Below are 18085 nucleotides of genomic sequence, written 5' to 3' on the forward strand. Positions count from 1 at the left end.
AGGAGAAAATGTATGTGTTTACTGGGTTTATAGCACAATGTGCACAACTTGCAAAACAGATCAACCCAATGCTTGCCAGTGGGATACCAGCACAGCTGCATGGCTGACTGATTTTTCCTTTATTAGCTATATGAAAATAAAGAAGTTCTGGAGGCAGGCTGCTGCGGTAACATGCTTGGCATCCCCCTTTTTCATATGCAACTGGTATGGGTGCTAGCCTGTGACTACCTTTGTTCCCTCCTACTCGCAAAGGTATGGGAGATCCTCACTTGCTTGTTGTGTTCCCCTAAGATGGCTGCTTCCAGTAAGGACATGTCCTGCTTCTCTTTGCAAGCAAGATACTATTTTTCTAAGCCACTACTTGACAAGCGTCTTTCCAGAGCAACAAGATCCCCTTTGAGTGTGCACCCAGCATGCCTTCAGGGTGGCATGCGCTCTCTGCCCAGCACTGCCATTGAATAGGGAATATGACAGTGTGCTGTGGCTTCAACTGAAACCCCACATTTTCCAAAGACAGCAGAAGATCCCCAGCTGGAAGAAAAACCTGTGTGGATTGGCATGGATCTATGCCAATTTACATCAAAAGAAAACCCACATCATAAATGCTTGCACATGTATCTTTCCTACATCAAAGTCCAGGCTATTGAATTCAGTTAGGCTGTGCCACCCTGCCGCCTGATTTTAGCATAGCGAGGCTCTTCAGGAGCCTCTTTTCCACTCCTACAGTGTAACACAGCCTTCAGAGCTCCAGCAGTAACATCTTTGGTTGGTGGTCCTCCAAAGGTCTTTAGTATTAGCATGTAAAGAGAGCAGAAGGACCACTATCTTGCAAAAATAAGTGAAAAGTCTGTATCAAAACAGGAGATTAAAGGCAATGCTACATGAAAGGGGAAAGTGGTTATTGTTAATGACAGTCTTTCTGACCCTTTTCTAAGAAAACCCTTTTCTGTCTTGCCACTTGCTTTTTCATTAAGAAACCACTCCCATGTTAAGGTGTGGTGTAGCTTTTTGCTAAGTCTTAACTTTCCAAGAGGCTGTCTGCGCTGCAGACAGCTTTGTCCTCTAATACATGTAGGTGAGGATATCTAATGGTACTGGTGAAGACTGGATGGTTATTTGCTTTTCACTTGTGTCAGGAGACTGAATTCAATGTTGCTGGAGATGTGGGCCTTGCCCTGGACTGCCCTCAGACTGGATGGCAAGCCAACTTTGCAGATGAAGCACTTTGGTGTAATACTTCTGTGCAAACAAATTCAAGTAGTTTTTACCTCAAAGAACTTAAGAAAAGTGAATGACAGCAAGGGAGTAAAACAGAGTGCATAGACCACCTGTGCTTTTTTCTCTATTCGGATTTCATAGCAAAATAGATCATGTGCTGTCAAGCGACACATTTTCAGACTGGTGTCATATAGACTTGGTCTTCCTCATAGTGTTAATTTAGAAATAAAGACCTCCCAAGGCCTTTCCTGATCTACTAACATGCATAATTGCAACAAATGCCTTGTCACATTTAGGATTTACTAGACGTTAGTTAACACATACTAAGACTGCCTTTCATATTTTTCCTAGTGAAAGCAAGACCTAGGGTCTCCCAGATGTCTCTGGATGTCAGCCCTCTCCAACTGCCACCTCTGTAAAATTTTGTTGCACATGGGGATATTTTGCTGCTGCCAGCAGACTGGCAGGTTGAAATCAAGGGCTTTTCCGAATGGCAATGAACTCCAGGGTGAACACATGGGTCTGAGGACAGGATGGCTTCATGCAGCCACTGCAGCACATCCAGCTCTGGAAGATAAAATAGAGGTAAGACTTTCTCCACACTGCCTACCATGAACAACATATCTGCCCTTAAGTGAATGCACTGTTATTTGAGCAGTAATTCCCACCACCCCCTACAAAGCTGGGTCTGATGTGGTACTTCCGCCAGCAGCATGAATTCACATCTCATCTCAGGATGTTGCTATATTGCTTCCCAGTACATCAGGCACCTGCTTGACTGATTTCTTTACCCTTGTCAGTGTTCAGAATAGCTGTGAATCTATTTTAGCCAGTCAAGTCAAGTACAAGTTGTTTTTCATGCAGGTTGACTGTGTACAGCAGGACAGGCAGGGGAAAGCTGAATTTTTGGAGAGCAGATCCTTAACATGGGATTAAATGCTTGCCCGCACTCTGAAGCCGATTTTCTCCTTTATTGGCTGCTCCTGAGTCTGCAGCCAGAGGAACGGTCTCCTGTGGAACAGCAGCTTTAGACAATTTTATTGGCTGATGAATCTGATCTTGCCTGGCCACCTTCCAGAAACACTGACTTGCCCGAGATGAGAGTGAGAGGAAGGTTGCTGTGCCTGGGGCTGTAAAGCACTTGTTTCGATACCAACATTACACCCATGCCTTGCTGCACAGTAAGTATATAAAGATAGGTCCGTTTATACCCATATATATGCGTGAAGTGCTTTATGATATAATTGCTGACACAATTAAATGTGCAGCTCCTGTGGACTGTGTCTGGTTTGCTGCTTAATTATGTGAAAATGTACTTGGTAAATTGCTTGCTGTCACAAAATGCTCAATTAACTGTTGCAATGATCTAAGTTGAAACACTGCATTTGTCTCCTTGTCTGGTTATTTGCTGTGCTGCAAGACATTGATTGAAGCATTTTACCATGAGAGAACAAAATACATCTGCAAGATGTTGATATTAAAATGTTTTCTTCAGCTTTATTCTTTTGCTAGTGGAAACTCAAAATATGAGAGCTGCTTGCTAATATTTGCTCAAATCTTCTAAAAACTGCTGATTAATCTTGCCCTTTCTTTTTTAAGGATATCTTTTGTGAAGTTTGATGCTATGGATTGTTTTTCAAGTTGTGCTCTACAACAGAGCAAAAATAGGGCAGAGCTGAGGAAGAGAATGTTTTTAATGTAGCCCCCAAAGTGTGTGGTGCTCAAAGTGGCAGGATACTGCATTGCACCTGCATCAGTTGCAAACAACTCTCCAGATGAACATTTCTGGAAGAGACTCCAAAACTATTGCTACCTAAGGAATTGATGGTTGACCTGCAGCACTAGAACAGATTGAAGGAATGCAGCTTTTTAGACTGCAGCAGATCTATAGTATTTAAAGGTGCAGGTAATCCTGAGAGCACAGCATACCTGCTGCTTCAGGAGCAGTACCAAATATTTTAATGTCACTCTAACAACCTAATAGCCAGAGTGGAGTTGGTAACTGTGACTTTTTGATAGCTTTAGGAAACAACCTTTTATCACTGTACCTGTTCAAAATACCTCACTCTAATGTTTCATTGTTCTTCATAGGATAAGCGAGTGAGGAAGTGGGGTGGTAGTGTTTTCGGCAAATAGACCCTGGTATGCATAGTGAAGGGACTATATAGCATCCTCAGGGCTAAGACCAAGTATTAAATTAAAGATTAGTAAAGCTATAGCTTTACAGTCCCCAAACACTTCCTGAACTAGAACCTTGCATACTATTGGGCTGTGCTTAGCACAACTGTGTTGAAGGCAACAATGATTTTCTTCATTCTTCCTGAGGGCCAAGGGGAACCTGAGCAGCTTCATGATTTGCCTTTGATGGAACAGCTTTAAAGTACCACATTGGCCTGGGATGCAATGAGTTTCTTAAGGAACCAGAAATAGATGACATGGTGCAGGCTATAGCCTTTTAAAACCACCTGCATTACAGCTGCCTTTCCAAGCTGCGTTGGTGTTATGTTTTGAAAACTACAGGAAGAGATCAGAGTAGGAGGGCCAGGTTTTGCAGGTGGAAAAGAGATGTGCACATGGATTTGCAGCTGTATTTGTAAGGAAGAGTTTCCCTATTGTGCCCAAGTGGGGTGGACGGGAGGCCTCACTTGGTGCAATTCCTAGTTGTGTTTCAGCTGCAGGAGGAAATAACCATGCTGAACCAATTCCCATGACAAGTGGAATGGCAGTATATGAGGTCATGTAGCTCTAGTATCAGCAGCAATTATGAGAGTGAAATAGGACCTTATCTTAATGGGAAATGATGCAGCAAATGTGTTTTAGTATGGCTTCGGTGCAATTGTGCCAGGTGGCATTGACAAACTCTGGTGCTCTGTCTTCTAAACATTCATTTGTTGACCAGGTAAATAGTCAAAACTATTTTTAACTAAAATTTTGCCCTTCTCCTGTGTTTTTGCTCTACTCCTGCTCCTATTCCTGCTGGCTGAGGCTTCTAAGGGAGACACGGAAAGCTGACATTCATACTTATTGGATTTCAAACATCCCTTCTAGAAATCACAGGCATTGCCATTCTACGGAATGTGAGGCAGTGTCTGCAGAACAGAATTATCTAGTTTTATAGATGGGTTTGTGATTTCCTGGGATTTTGTTGTGTAATTTCAATTAGGGCTTCTTTCAGATTAAGATTTAAGTTTAATACACTCGGAAAACAGTATTGACATACCAGCTTGGTTCCTATTCATCCTCCTGGAAAAGTTTTTTGTACTAATGTCAGACGTGCATTTGAAGTTGCAGTCTGTGTCTGTTGTAGTTGTAATACTAAAAAAAGAAGGAAAAGAGAAGGAAACTGAGCATGGAGCTGTGGATTTTGCTGGTTTTAGGTTTAAATGAGAAGCACTTGAAAGCAACCCATGGTAGAAATGAAGCTTTACCACTAAGCAGGATGCAACTTACTTGAGGGAGGACACATGGTCCTCTCAATCCTTCGGAAGGCACTTTGATACCCTGTTACTGGTATGCTGTTGGTGTGTTTCTGCAAGACAGCAGTCATGCAAGTGCTAAATACAGGCTGCTCTCAGGTAAAACGCCGGTGACTTCTGTCACTGTCAAGCCAAAGTGGAGGTGGCCTCACTCCGAGCACCTCTGGAATGGATTTCCAAGGAGCATTCCTTCTGCCTGCACTGTGTTGGTGGCCTCTGTGAGCAGTCCTTGGGAGGTGAGGATGGCCCAGGGCCCTGTGGGAAGGCAGGGGAGGAGGGCAGGTCACATTGGCTGTATCAGCCTTTTCTGGCCTGTGACACAACTCACAGGACTGTGAAGGCAGCAGTTGCAGTCAGCCTTAAAACAGCATTGCAGATTTTTGTTCTTCTGCCATCAGTTGTTGGGTGTGTACTCTGCACCCCAATTGCCTCCCTTGGCCTTTTAAATGTGCCAGGATTATTCTGACTTCTCTTTTTTTTCTTGGAGTTGGTAAAAGATAAGGGCATTTCTATCCCTTTTGCTTTGAGGGAGGAAAATGGAGAAAAGTGGAAAAATCTCAGAAGAGGAGGCAACTAAAAATATCATAAAGCTTGTGATCTTTGTTAATGGTTATATTTGATTATTCTGTAGAACTGGATCTGAGGGAAAACTATGATTCTCAGACTTTTAAAAAAGCATTTATTTGAAAATGTTTTGTTTTTAAATTAAGATGTGAGTGAAGAAAGTGGAAATACGAATTCTAAAATAGCTTTTGTATGATACATTTACAGTAAGTTAGTTTAGAATGTGGACTTGGAGATTGCAGTAGTATTTTAAAGTACTTGAAATTCAGAATGACATATAAACTGACTGCAGTGATTTTATTTTTATCTTGATTGGTTTTGTGTTAATTTGGATGTGAATTTACATTCCTTTAAATGTGTATAAACACAGTCCTATTAACATGTATATAAGGAGGAAGCTGGCAGGCAATGTGCTTACATATATATCAGCATATTATTAAGCCATAATATGAAGTATTTGTGATAATACCAGTATCCATTTGTAAACCTGATGTGCTGTGAATTCATGCTAGGAGTGATAAGGCAAGAGAATGTTTATTCTCTTTGATACAAATTGTCAGATCAACAATGGAAATGAAAACCAGAATATTATTCTTCAGTTTAATTACAGACTAACAAATGGTGCATTCATTTTTCATTGTTAATAAGTGGCCCATATGGCATTTTTTGATCACATGCTCTGCAGCTTCTGCAACACTAAGGCATTTATTTTCAGGCAATACAGAACATAACATATAATCTTGGCTTTCTGAGTAGAAGATTGTCTTCAGTAAGAAAATGGACACTACCAGAAGGTACCTTAGATAAATCAGCATTTTCCAGTGTGAAGGTCTGGTGCATGTTACACACACCTCATCAGCAGGGTCAGCAACTTCCTTGTGTTCTAAGTCAAACTAGGTAAAACCAGAATGGCTTTTCCCCACCAGCAAGTTTCATTCTTTCATAGAATGTGTGAGGACAGTTTTTCCATGGTGCATAATCCAGATTCCAGGATGTCTGGCATACAGGGACAGATAAAAACTAGCCAGAGCATTGGGGTTTATTTAGAAAACAAAGCAAAATTAGAACTTCTTGTGCGTGAGAAATATGCGTTGAAAAAAAAAATCCCCAATCTAATCCTCCTCCCTTCTCACCCCTACCCTCTGCACACCTCAGAATAAAGGCAACCTGTTTGCTTTTAATCACAGTGTTATCATGCCTTGTAGATACAAAACTGAAATCCATATCCAGGACACCATCTGGAGACATTCAGGAATATCTCCATGGAAATATCATCTTGGAAAGCAAAGCTTTCTGAAGTTTGCTCATTATTATCCTCAAAACATTGCTATGAGGCAGAAAACAGGAGCTAGGTGACAACTAGTCTCCCTGTTTTCTATGCTCACTGTCACAACAGATGGATGGGTGATAAGATCTCTCCAGAGCAGCTCGTGTCCTCCCTTAGAGTTTAGCTCTTCTAGCCACTTTGGTCTGAGTGGGCAGCAAGTGTTTGGGACCTTCCTGGGGTGCTTTCTACCAGAAAATTATATTGATTAAACATGACTCATATCTTTAATGTAATCTTATGTATTTAAAACACATGCATGTATGTACATTTCTGTTTCCCTGAACGAAGGAGATTTTCTCCCTCACAGTTTTCATGTCGTCCTTTAAAGGGCAAGGTGACGCAGGAAGGAAGCAGGGAGAAGGATAGGCAAGAAGGCCTATTGGTGTCGCTTCAGGAAAGTTTCATCAGTAAGATAGCAACCTATGTCCTCTCATAGCCTGCTGCAACACTACCAGCACCCTCAAAGTAGTGTGAACTTCTGGTCTGACAGTAGTGAACTACCAACTTCACAGACTTGCCCGCTGTTCCATGTAAGCAAAGATTTGTGTCCCCTAACCTACTGCAAATGGTGGGTACAACATGATAGCTTAAAACCCAAGGCAGATGGTGCATTTCCATACCATGCATCATGCATCACTTTGTATGTGATGATATGAGGCTGGTGAAGTGTGTCCAGATGGACATTGCTCCTTTGACGAAGAAATCATTAAAATGTGGCAATTTGTGGGAATCTAGGCTAAAATAAGCTCTCATGTGGAGTCTTAGTACAAGGCACAAAGTTGAAAAAATTGTTCTTCGCATATGTAACTAAAGTGGGGGGGAAACCTTCAAAGGATCCTGTAATCATTTAAGTTAGTGCTTCACGGAACTCAAATATAAAGCACTTAAAACACTGTGAAAACTAGTAGTGTTGTGAACTTTCAGCCAAACACTTGAATCTTAACATATAAAATGTTTCCCCAACATACCTGGTTTCTCCTTTCAACTAACTTTTCTATCTGAAGTTACACACCTATAATTTTGATGTTATACAGAGGAATTATATACTTGTTATTTTTATATTTCCCTTTAGAGGAAAAGAGTTCTGCAATGTTTCATAAACCTAGATGACTAGTACAGATTTTAGGAAATATGTAATTTGCCACATAGAATATATGCTGGTCACTTCCTCTGTTCTTAGAGGAGGTGGCAACTAACAAAAAATATGCCTGACATGCTGTTTCAGACTGTGTGGAATAGTCTGCCATCTTCTCAGGTTCTGGCAAATTGCTGTATCTCAAAATTGGGGTAAAATGTTTAGAGTTGTCAAAAGTATCTTTAAAGCTGCTGACTGTCTAACCTTTAAAAGTGGCTCAGATAGGTGCTTATGCTGTTGAATCCTTTAATCATCCTTGAAATGTCTTTCTAGCCCATCTTCCTTGAATGAATAGAAAGTTCTTTGTTTACCAGAAGAAAAAAATGCCTAACTTTGACCACAAAGAATTGCTGATCATGAAATGACTGAAATATTTTCTGTGAGGAGTAAAGTTTGGAAGTTACGTGCTGAACTGATAAGAGTATCAGGGACAGTAATGACTAAATGTCTTAACTTTTGTAATATAAATGATCACATTTGAAGCTAAGCACAGAGGAAAAATGCACTTGTCTCAGGAAAGGAACAATGAGCGCTTGAATTATTTTTCCTTCTTCCAGAATCCATGCCAGAAACAAGAGTTTCCCCAAGCAGTTTTATCACAGCACATTAGGTTTTTATATTAAATGTTCCTTCCTGGTCTGCAAACCAAACCTCATTCCCCTTGCCCTTTTCTAATATGGTGGACATCAAAGTTTAATATAAAAAAAGGAAACATTTCACCAGCTTCTTACCCCTCTCTGTCTTGAAGGACAAAGATGTGATACATTAAAATATGATATGATTTGTTTTCAAGTTTATGTCAGCTCCCATATATGAGCATTATACTTTTCATCAGTGTCTCAGAGAAATACCATGAAGACCCTATGCGGATGGTGATTTCTGCGTGGGAGTGCAGGTAAAAATCTTGACCTGGTTAAGTCTGTGAGATATATGTACACTCACTGCAGCAACTTGCACCAACACAAGCTCTGAGTTGCAAGTGAGCCATGTGGATATGTCTCGGCATTTAGTCCCCACTTCACACTGCAGTTAACTGCAGTTAAGTTGCACTGGCTTTTAGGAAGTTATTGCATTTGCATCAGGCATTTGCATTGATGCAATGGCTGCATTTCAGGCTTTCCCTGAACACTGCAGAAATGCACCAGCTGCTCCCAGGAAAATTCATCTCTGTGTGAAGTTTTGAAAAAAGATAGTTAGATTTCTGAAAAATAAAATTAAAAAGGAAGTAATGCCAAGTAATCTGAGAGATGTCTTTCTACCCAAGCTTTGTTAATGATTGTTTCCTACTGTGGTTATTTGTATACATCTATTGAGCCCAGCAGAGTTATTTTCCTTGCTCTGGTTTTTTCTCATAAAAATCCAAAGTATAGAGCTGTCACTCATGCTTGCCAGAGATGAAATGTTAGTGGCTTAATTAGCAAGGCAAGGTGGCTGACCTAGCCCTTACAGCTTGTCTTTAATAGGTGGGTTTAGGATATTCAATTTCCTCTTGCAGTAACATTCAATTTTTCTTTTACATCTTTCCCTTTCCACTCTAGCAGTGGAAAAAGAGCTCACGTGCTCTTTAGTTGTCATATGACCATAGAGCGTCACAGAGGGCCAGGAAAGGCTCTGTTCAAGAAGAGTTGATATATTTGAGTCAGGACTCAGCAAATTAACTTCCCAGTTTTCTAAAGGCTGATTTGTGCCAACAGGGGGATCCTCAGTGTGAAGCAGCACTGCACTAATCTCAACAGAGCTACTTTGTTTGGTGGCAGTTGAAATTCTGGTTCCAAGCATGTGTGATTCTCTCCTTATGCTGAAGCAATTACCACCAGTGCGCTGGGGGAAGGTTTTACCTCTGTCTCCTCCTTTCCTCTCTTTATGGCCTAGCAACCCTACAATGTTTATCCCCTTGTTTTTGTTTGAAGGTTCTCCATGCTCATGTGGCAGGTTGTGTTTGTGTCTGGGTGTTGTTACTTTTGTGAGCTGTGATGACACGAACTTAGTGGCAGTGAAACCACAGCAGCACTGGCTTTGCAGCAGCCTTACTGTCTGCAAAAGGGTCCCACGACCTGGTTTGTCCAGCTCAGTCCATGCTGCCATCTCACTAACTGCCCACTTGGTTTGCCTCCACGTACCAAGAGTGTGCTTTCCTCCCTGCAGCATGGGATATTGAGGAGGTAGGAGTTATTCTGAGATATGCTTCCCTGCCAGCAGTGGCTCATCGTGCTGTATTGAACTGTTTGCTTCTTACATATGGCAGCAGGAAAACCCCATCCCCATGCTGCTGCTCCTGCTCAGTTTATAATTTTAAAAGGCATGGTCTGTTTGACTAGCACTCCTTCTGTGTTTGTAGGTTAGACAGAACTCCCTGTGGGTCAGCTTTGTGTCTTCAGCTGTAAATGTAGGTCAGCTGGCTGCCACGTAATACATTCCTTATCCTTAAAAGCACAAGTCCTCGCACGCAGCTTCACAGTACATTGCATTTGCTTGTCTTGTAAGAAAGCTCATTTTGGTTCAGCTGCTCTTGTGACATTAGCAGTCCTGTCAGCATGGGAGCAAAATATTTGTCAGTCTATGTGTTGCAGATGCGTAAAGATATTTTCTGCTGTTTTGCTTGAGGGTTTTCCTGCCACTTTTTTGGTAAGGAGACACTGATCTCAGCCCTGTTAATGAAATTAATTATTATAGAGCATGACAGTTGGTGTCTATAAATCAAAGTGAGTCCTTCAGCTTTTCTGGGTGCTCACAGTCTGTCTGTTCTGATGCTAAACCTAAGATTTGCTCATTCCTCCGTCCCAGAGGGCCCATCAGAGGCTTGAATTCCAGATGTGAGAGAGATTCTCATGAACAGCCAAGGAGCCAGTTGTGTTTCAGTTACACTGCTGAAGGACCTGCTGTTTCCTTTATAGCACACATTTGGTTTACATATCCCTGCCTGCAGACTCTAATCTTAGATATGCCACTTAATATGCTTTGAATTTTGTTTAGCTCAATTTACTAAGATGCTGAGGCTTATGCAATCCTTATGCAAAAGGAAAAGCCTCAAAAGATTTCGCAAAAAAGATGACCCAAACCAGCCAATGGATTCCTGAATCAGAAAATTTTTAAGTTTCACACAGAAGATGGGTGAAGTGGTGCTCCCTTGGTCCATGGCTGCAGGGACCCTCCAGCTGCTTGTAGGATCATGACAAGATATAGAGAAGGTGGATGGTGCAGAGCTTCATTTGCCCACAGCTCCAGGGATCTTCTAGTTGCTTGTAGGACAATGACAGAGTACAACTGGGGCTCTGGACAACCTCCAGAAGGCCCTTCCAACTTCAACCACTTTGTGATTCTGTTGTTATACATCGCTTTATAATAGATTATTGAGACTATATCAGATGAAGTCAAATCCCATTAGATATTTCTTAGTTCTGTTGTTTCAGTAGTAGGATGCTACTTTATACTGCTTGTGAATCTTTGATTCACTGCCTTTTTTTCACTGTCTCCTCCTTAAGCACAGAACAGAAATGCGAACAGCCACATGGGACACTGAAGTCTCAAAATTCTACTGCAAAAAAAATCTGCTAAAGTGATGCCAATTTAGTAAGTAATTTTCAGGGCTTCTTCATTTAAAAGAAAAGAAACTCTTAAGGGCATCCTTAAGATCAGTCTGACCTGTTACCTTTCAGATAGGCTGTCCTTCCTGGAAGACACTCCAAATAAGATCAATAGCTAAGTATTTTAAAAAGAGCAACCTCAGACTTTGAGGCAGAATTTTGCCTGGCACCATTTGGTTGGGTGTCGCCAAAGCCAGCTGAGTTCACCACTCAGTGGGTAACCAGCTCCATGGACAGATATCTGTGATGTTCATTGATCATTTACAAAGACAAGTGCCATTCAAGATTTGTTCAACTGTAAGTAAATACTAGGTGCTTGCAGGGAGGTTATTGTTTTCCTGCAGCATAAAATCAGGCAATTTGGAACTTGGAGCAAGTTTCTTGCACAAAATTACAGGAGAATAAAATAGGGCTTTGTAATGGAAATTATGTAGCATCAAATATGGAGTGTTGCCTCCCTACAAGAAACAAAAGGTATTTTGTATCTGACAAGATATGTAAAAACCTTGTATTTTTTTCCTCATTTCCCTATCCATAAAGAGTAAATCTTCAAGAGTAACTCTGTATATCTTAGCACCCATATACTACCAATCTGGAGCTGTGAGAGGCTGCCAATCTGCCGTGGAAAGCATAGGGAAGCCTGTCGAACTTGGCCCTTGGTCCCCCATCAAAAAATCACTGACAGGATATGTTGCAGCTTTCTGCTTTGATGCTCCTTGTTCTGCCAAGCAGCGATTTGCTTTTCCCTCTGCATTCCCTCCCTGTGCGTGTGGCAGGAATTGGGAGGGGGGAGGATCGACCCACTTTGCTGTCAGCTGAGGGTCAGGCTGCCAGCAGTGAATGCTAACAGTGGCTGTTTCAAATCAGACTGTGTCGAGGTTTTGGAGACAGAGGGAATGTGCTTTTAGAGTCATGACAGTGACCTGGAAGGAAGCAGCAGAAGTGCTGCTGACACTGACAGTAGATGACATATGGGTCAGAGACAGAAAGGAATAAAGGATGGTTGGTAGGTCAGGGCTGTCTGGCTTGGCTGGAGGTGGGCGCAGAGAGCAAACTCTGTGTGTTTCTACGTAGCCATGTCTCTGTGCGATGAATGCAAGAGGAGGGGGAAGAGGGACTCTCCTTGGGGATTTGAACCAGGTGAGCTGAAGCTCAGGGAGGGAAGTCAGGTGCAGCTAGTTTTTGGAATCTTCTCACCAGAAACGGCAGTTTGGGAAGCATGGCAGTGGGTGGCTTGCAAGCTGTCCATCTTCTGGTGATGTGCCAGGAGGAGCTCCTTTCCCATGTCACCCGACTGCAGCCCTTGGATATCAGCAGCATAAGAAAATGCCATGTAGGGACACCCGAACTACTTCCCCATGGCTCTTTCTCGGTACTAGAAGCAGCATAACTGCCTTAGCTCAGCCTAAACCCTGCCTTGCAACGAGGCTAATTCAGTTACATTGGAAGCAGTACCTGGAGGCCGTGCTGCTGTTTGTACTTGACTTAGCCCCGCTGTCATTGCCCAGCACTGCATCCTGCTGTGGAGACCTCTTATCAGAGACAACAGCATGTCAGCTGTTCTGCTGTCTGGCAGTCAGCACTGGCAGTGGAGGAGAAGCAGATAAACATAGCCTTTACATGAAAGAGATTAATCAATCACTGGAGCAACTTACCAGTGCTTGTTGTGGAGTCTTCACTACTTGCAATTGCTAAATCAAGATGAGGTATGTTTTTTAAAATGCAAAATACATATGTATGAACAAGTTCAATGACATCTTTTCCCTTGTTCCAAACAAGAAGCCAGACGATGATCACAGTGATCTTTTCTGGCCTTGTAAAAATGACTCCATACATAATTTATAGAGTTATAATGAATATTAGAAGTATATTATTAATTTTCTCTTGAAATATGTCTCCTCTTATGTCTGGATCCTACTTTGACACAATAGTATGTTTAATAAAAAATGAGTTCTTCATAACTAGTTAATGTGACCTTCATTTATTCTGATATAAAACAACTAACATTTTTCCAAGTATTTAATAATCCCTTTGTAGAATTAAACATGGAAAGCTGAAGTGAAGTCTTGGAGTCCAGAACTTCTGAAGAACTGAGGGCTCAATGTGAAAAAAACTGTCTCCTTAATATTAGCAGAGTTAAGCATGACCAAGCATGAATCTGAGGAAGATCAGGATTTATGCAAATTAAGGGACTTTGAATATTAAGCCAAAATCCACTGAACAGACTAGAGCAGCTTTCCTGGTAAAGGTTTCACCATGTTTCAGGTCCATTAGGTCTCTTGCTTCTTTTCCCATACACTTCATTGCTCCCAGCTGTAATAATCAGCAGAAACAGTTATTTTTAAAGACCGTAGGCTGTATTTTGCTAGAATGTATTTATGTGTAGGTTACTAGTGATTATAAAGAGGTATCTCACTGAGGCTGCTCAGACTAGTGTCCAGTATGGGCTTTCTGGCACTCTGGTGTGCTCAGCTGCTGTTTTCCAAAATGCCTTAAGAGATGTGGGATTGGGACTGGACTCCACTTTGGAGGGAAGTGGCACTGGAAGCAGGGCAGCCTCTGGTGCCACCACACCTAGAAAAACCAGCAGGAGAGCCAAAGGCATTGAACTGTGGGAGTAGGCAAGGTGCTGCAAGTTGTGAACACACTTCTGCATGGCCTTGGCTCTGCTTTATTTGTAATCAAGAAGTTTATAAACACCTTGTTCACAGTTAACTGTGTTGTCTTGTTAGTGACTGCTTCAATGGAAGAGGGGCCAGTTGTATCCCAAAGTAAAACAAATTTATCGGGAGCTCTGCAAATTAAATTGCTATTTTACTTTAGATTTTTTTCCAGTAGTGGTGAATTCCTTGGAGATGCTTTGCTTTATTATCAAGAGGAGTGTGTACTCAACCAGAAGCCAAGAAGAAATGGGTTACCTATTTCCAGAGGGTAGGATTTACAAAAGCCCTTGCAGCCACGAAGGTAGAGTTTAAAGCTTTTCTGCCTGAGCTTTGCAGGTGCTATCCTTGCTGGGTTGGCTGCTGGCCCAAGATTGTCAAGCATCAGCTCTCACACACTAATTATTTGCGTTGTGGTTTCCTGATGTGCCCATAGAGGGAACACACGACTCTACTGTGCTGTCGTATTGGTCCCAGTAAAAGCCTGGATATGCAAAATCAGGTTCTACTGAAAGATTTTTGCAAAAACTCTTATAAACACACTGAACCGCATTGTCAATTGCTATAAACATGAATTGTTCTACTGATATGATTTCCAGTTACTTCAGGACTTATGCCAGACATCTATAAACCCAGCAACGTAGTGAAGTAAATTCAAAGAAATGGAGTTCAGTTGTTTTTCTTTGGGGCAACAGACACCTTCTTTTCTATCAAACAAAAGACAATATCGTCTTTAGTTGTTTCTGGACATGCCCAGGGGCACTAATATTTTTGCAGCTTGATTTTTAGCTTCTTGTCACCTCATATTCCCTCTGCTTTGAAGAACAATGTACCCTCAGCTTTGCCTTTTAAGCCTGCAATGCTTTTCTCTGGCCTCACACTTGGAGTCTTTTTATTACATGGTATTTGACAGTGTCATAGTCTAAAACTTCATTTTGGTAGACTGTAACCTTAGCCCTAGTGTGACAGTGTGGACCCCATGTGCAGAGCTTATGGCAGGAATGCACAGGTGACTGGTCCCAATTCATAATAATCTTGAGATTGCAACCAAGATATCAGCTACTCACGAAAGAGGACCCTGTGAAGGAGTTTTTATCTCTGATTGTTCTCAGTGCCTTTCTTTGGTCAGGATTGAAGAGCCAGCTGCAGGGGAAGGTCCTGGGTTAGGTAGGATGGGGAAGAGGGAAAAACTCTGCCATGATCCCCTTTAGGAATACCTGGTCAGTCCTTATCTCTTCTCAGGTTACTGATTTAGAGACTAAATTTTGCTGTATCTGTGGGTTAACACTGGCATAAGAATGAATTTCTTTATTTTTTTATTCAGTGTGTTATGGGAAAAGCCAGCTTTATCTCCTTACTGTGATTGTTTTTAAGGTGGTGAAAAAGCCTTTGGCATAAGGAGGATGATTTTCCAACAAAGCCAGGTGATACCCCTGGCTCCTTCTCAGCTGGCTGTCGTCCTGTGCCACAAGGTGCCAGGCAGCGTTTTCTACTGTCTTGCTGTTAAAAAAAAGACAATCAAACTAGTTTTTGAGTGCTTTGCTTTTGTAGAGATGGTTAAAACCCTTTAGTTTTCTGTGGACATGTGAAATCTGATGAACTTCTGCATTAAGATCCAGGAGATGATGCTATCATTTGGTGTGGTTTGTTGCAGACCAAATTAAATCACTAGAGGAAGCCCAGCTCTCTTTCTGATAGCACTCCTTTAAAGATAATTGATTTTACTCTTGAACGTACAATTCTTAACGTTTTTTACTTTAATGTGAAGACCTGGGTTACTCTGCACTGCCTGGGGTGATTACACCATTGTCTAGATGGATACAACTTCCAACAGTTAACTCACTATCTTTATTCTTCACCATATTTGTTTAGGCGTTTATAAAAAGGCTTCAACTTAGTCAGTCTTTCCCTGTCAAAATGTGTGTATATATAGTTGCAGTTCATACTGGCAATGAATTTAATTTAAAAGAACTCAGATTATCCATCATTTAAAAGCTTTCATCTTGATCACCTTGATTATTGACAATTTTCTAGGCAATGGATGCAAATAATACTGTTATTTCTGTTTATATTTCCCTCATACATTTCCTTCATTACTAAGATATTTTTCTCCTCATTTTTGTTTGTTTGCTTTCTCATCTATACTCCCAGAATGCTGTAAGCTCTTGCAATGCAGTGCTGGTTTAAATTTTAGTGAAATAATGTCTCAAACACATTCATCTCAAAGACCCATACTGCAATGTTGTGACTCTCCCTGGTGCTAGTGGGAATCATGCACCTCAAGTCTTGCATGCCGTTTTGAAAATATTGGAGCAGATTTAGTCTTATAAGGCATATTGTACTTCCTTCATGTCTTGGATGATTTCCATTTCTGAACAATGTACTGATTTCTGTGTGTTTAAACCACTTGCTGTGGAGAGCAGCAGAAGGAAGCAATTTCCTGTAGTTATTGTGTCATTTCCATTCCAGTCAGGGCTACAAGTGGGTAAATCTTGCTCAGCAATAAAAAAAAATGCAGATTGAAAATCAGCAAAACACTTTGCAAATTTGTGTTGATTCTGAATATAATTCAGGGAAGAAAAAAAAAAGTTTTATCACAATATATACCAAATCTTCTTGAATCCTTTCTGATCTGATCAGGCCGTATTGACTTTAAGTTGTCTGTAGACCCAAGTAATTTTCTCTGGTCGGGGATGTTCTTTTTAGTCTTGCTTTTTTACTAATCCACTCTGCATGGGAGAGCCATTATGACTTTTGTGAAAACTAAAGCTGTATCTGCATTCTACAGTGTGTGTGCTGTAGAGAGATAGCAAGCCTGTTCTCCACAGGGTACCCTGAGTGTCAGAGAAGTCATATAGCTACCACGAATGATGCCAGTGGATGATATTCTTCAGCTGAGTTGGCAGGAAAGCTGTGTTGCTGGTATATATTGTACTGCAAGACAAATTTGCTGTCTTCTGGCTAAAGTGTACCTCCCTGCCTCAGTAATCCTGAAGCCCTTGTAGAATGGGCAGCACAACTAAGGAAGTCTCAAGCTTCATCCTGGAACAACTTCCACAAACAGGAAGTAATCCCTCAAAGACACACACTGATGTGCAGATACCCCTTGCTAATCTGGGCACAGGAAATATCATCCTGTCATATCAAATGGCTTTCTCTGCCACTCTTTATGAAGTACAAGAGGACTGCAGTGCAGGTTTAATGAACAGTGTTTCCAACAGGCAAATCAAATTCTTAAATCCTGCAGAAAAACTTGTCACATCTTCTTCTTCACACTAAAATTTCTATGTAATCCTGGCTGGAAAAAAAAAAAAATTACATGAAGTTATTTTTCTGGAAATATATCTAGAGGTAGGCTCCAAGAGGAAGATTCTGTAATGTTATTTTTATTCATATAAATAGATACCTAAGGAAGGAGGAAAATCTCTCTGCGGGAGTATAAAGTGCTTACCAGCTAATGAAATGGAATCAATATCAGGAATGTTAAGTGACTACATTATGTTCTCCATTAATTTGCTTTGAACTCACTTATCTGGAAGCCTCTTAGAAGAGCTGGTCATTGAAAAGCCATATCTAGTGAAAGTGTAAGCATTTATTCTTGAAAAATGTCTATTGTTAACATGTAACAACCATCTAATTGTATTATTGGTAGCACTGGGGTCTCATTTATCTTTTTTTAGTAATTTTGAGGTTTAGTTACATTATCTTCTATTTGTTTTAGCCAGTCTCTTCGGGACTGGTATAATATTCTCTCTCTAAAAAACTCCTTCAGGGAGGAAAGGGCCATAGGGAAAATAAGAGAGCTCTGTAGCCTGGGGAAACGTTCATCTCAGTCTTAAGGCTGACGTAAGGCTTACAAATCTCCTAAACCCTCCTTTTAAGCCTTCCCTGTGCAGGTTGGCATTTCGCTATATAGGGCATTTCTAGAAGACGTGCCTACAAGAAAAGTCAGCAGCATTAATGTACAAAAATATTACCTTCCTTGTTCATGTGTGGTTTTGGGTTTTTTTTAATCTCACCTCCCAGAATTTTCTGGAAGTGAGGTGTGATATCTCTAAACGTGAGACAGCCAATGAAGAAACTGGCTTTATGTGACTGTGATGGTGACTGCGGCAAGCCTA

At 41.2% G+C, this 18085-nt stretch overlaps 1 protein-coding gene across 1 annotated transcript in view; it reads left to right on the plus strand.

Moving 5' to 3' along the window:
* The first annotated feature begins 2293 nt into the window (after nt 1–2293).
* The window catches only part of OSBPL5 (oxysterol binding protein like 5), a 180400-nt gene continuing 164608 nt past the window's right edge, over nt 2294–18085 (plus strand). Inside the window, exon 1 of the mRNA XM_069857726.1 lies at nt 2294–2399. Within this exon, the coding sequence (XP_069713827.1) occupies nt 2385–2399 (15 nt within the window). The 5' untranslated portion in view covers nt 2294–2384. The remainder of the gene's footprint in view (nt 2400–18085) is intronic.

The sequence above is a fragment of the Phaenicophaeus curvirostris genome, chromosome 5 (genome assembly GCF_032191515.1).
Source record: "Phaenicophaeus curvirostris isolate KB17595 chromosome 5, BPBGC_Pcur_1.0, whole genome shotgun sequence".
NCBI classification, from domain to species: Eukaryota; Metazoa; Chordata; class Aves; order Cuculiformes; family Cuculidae; genus Phaenicophaeus; species Phaenicophaeus curvirostris.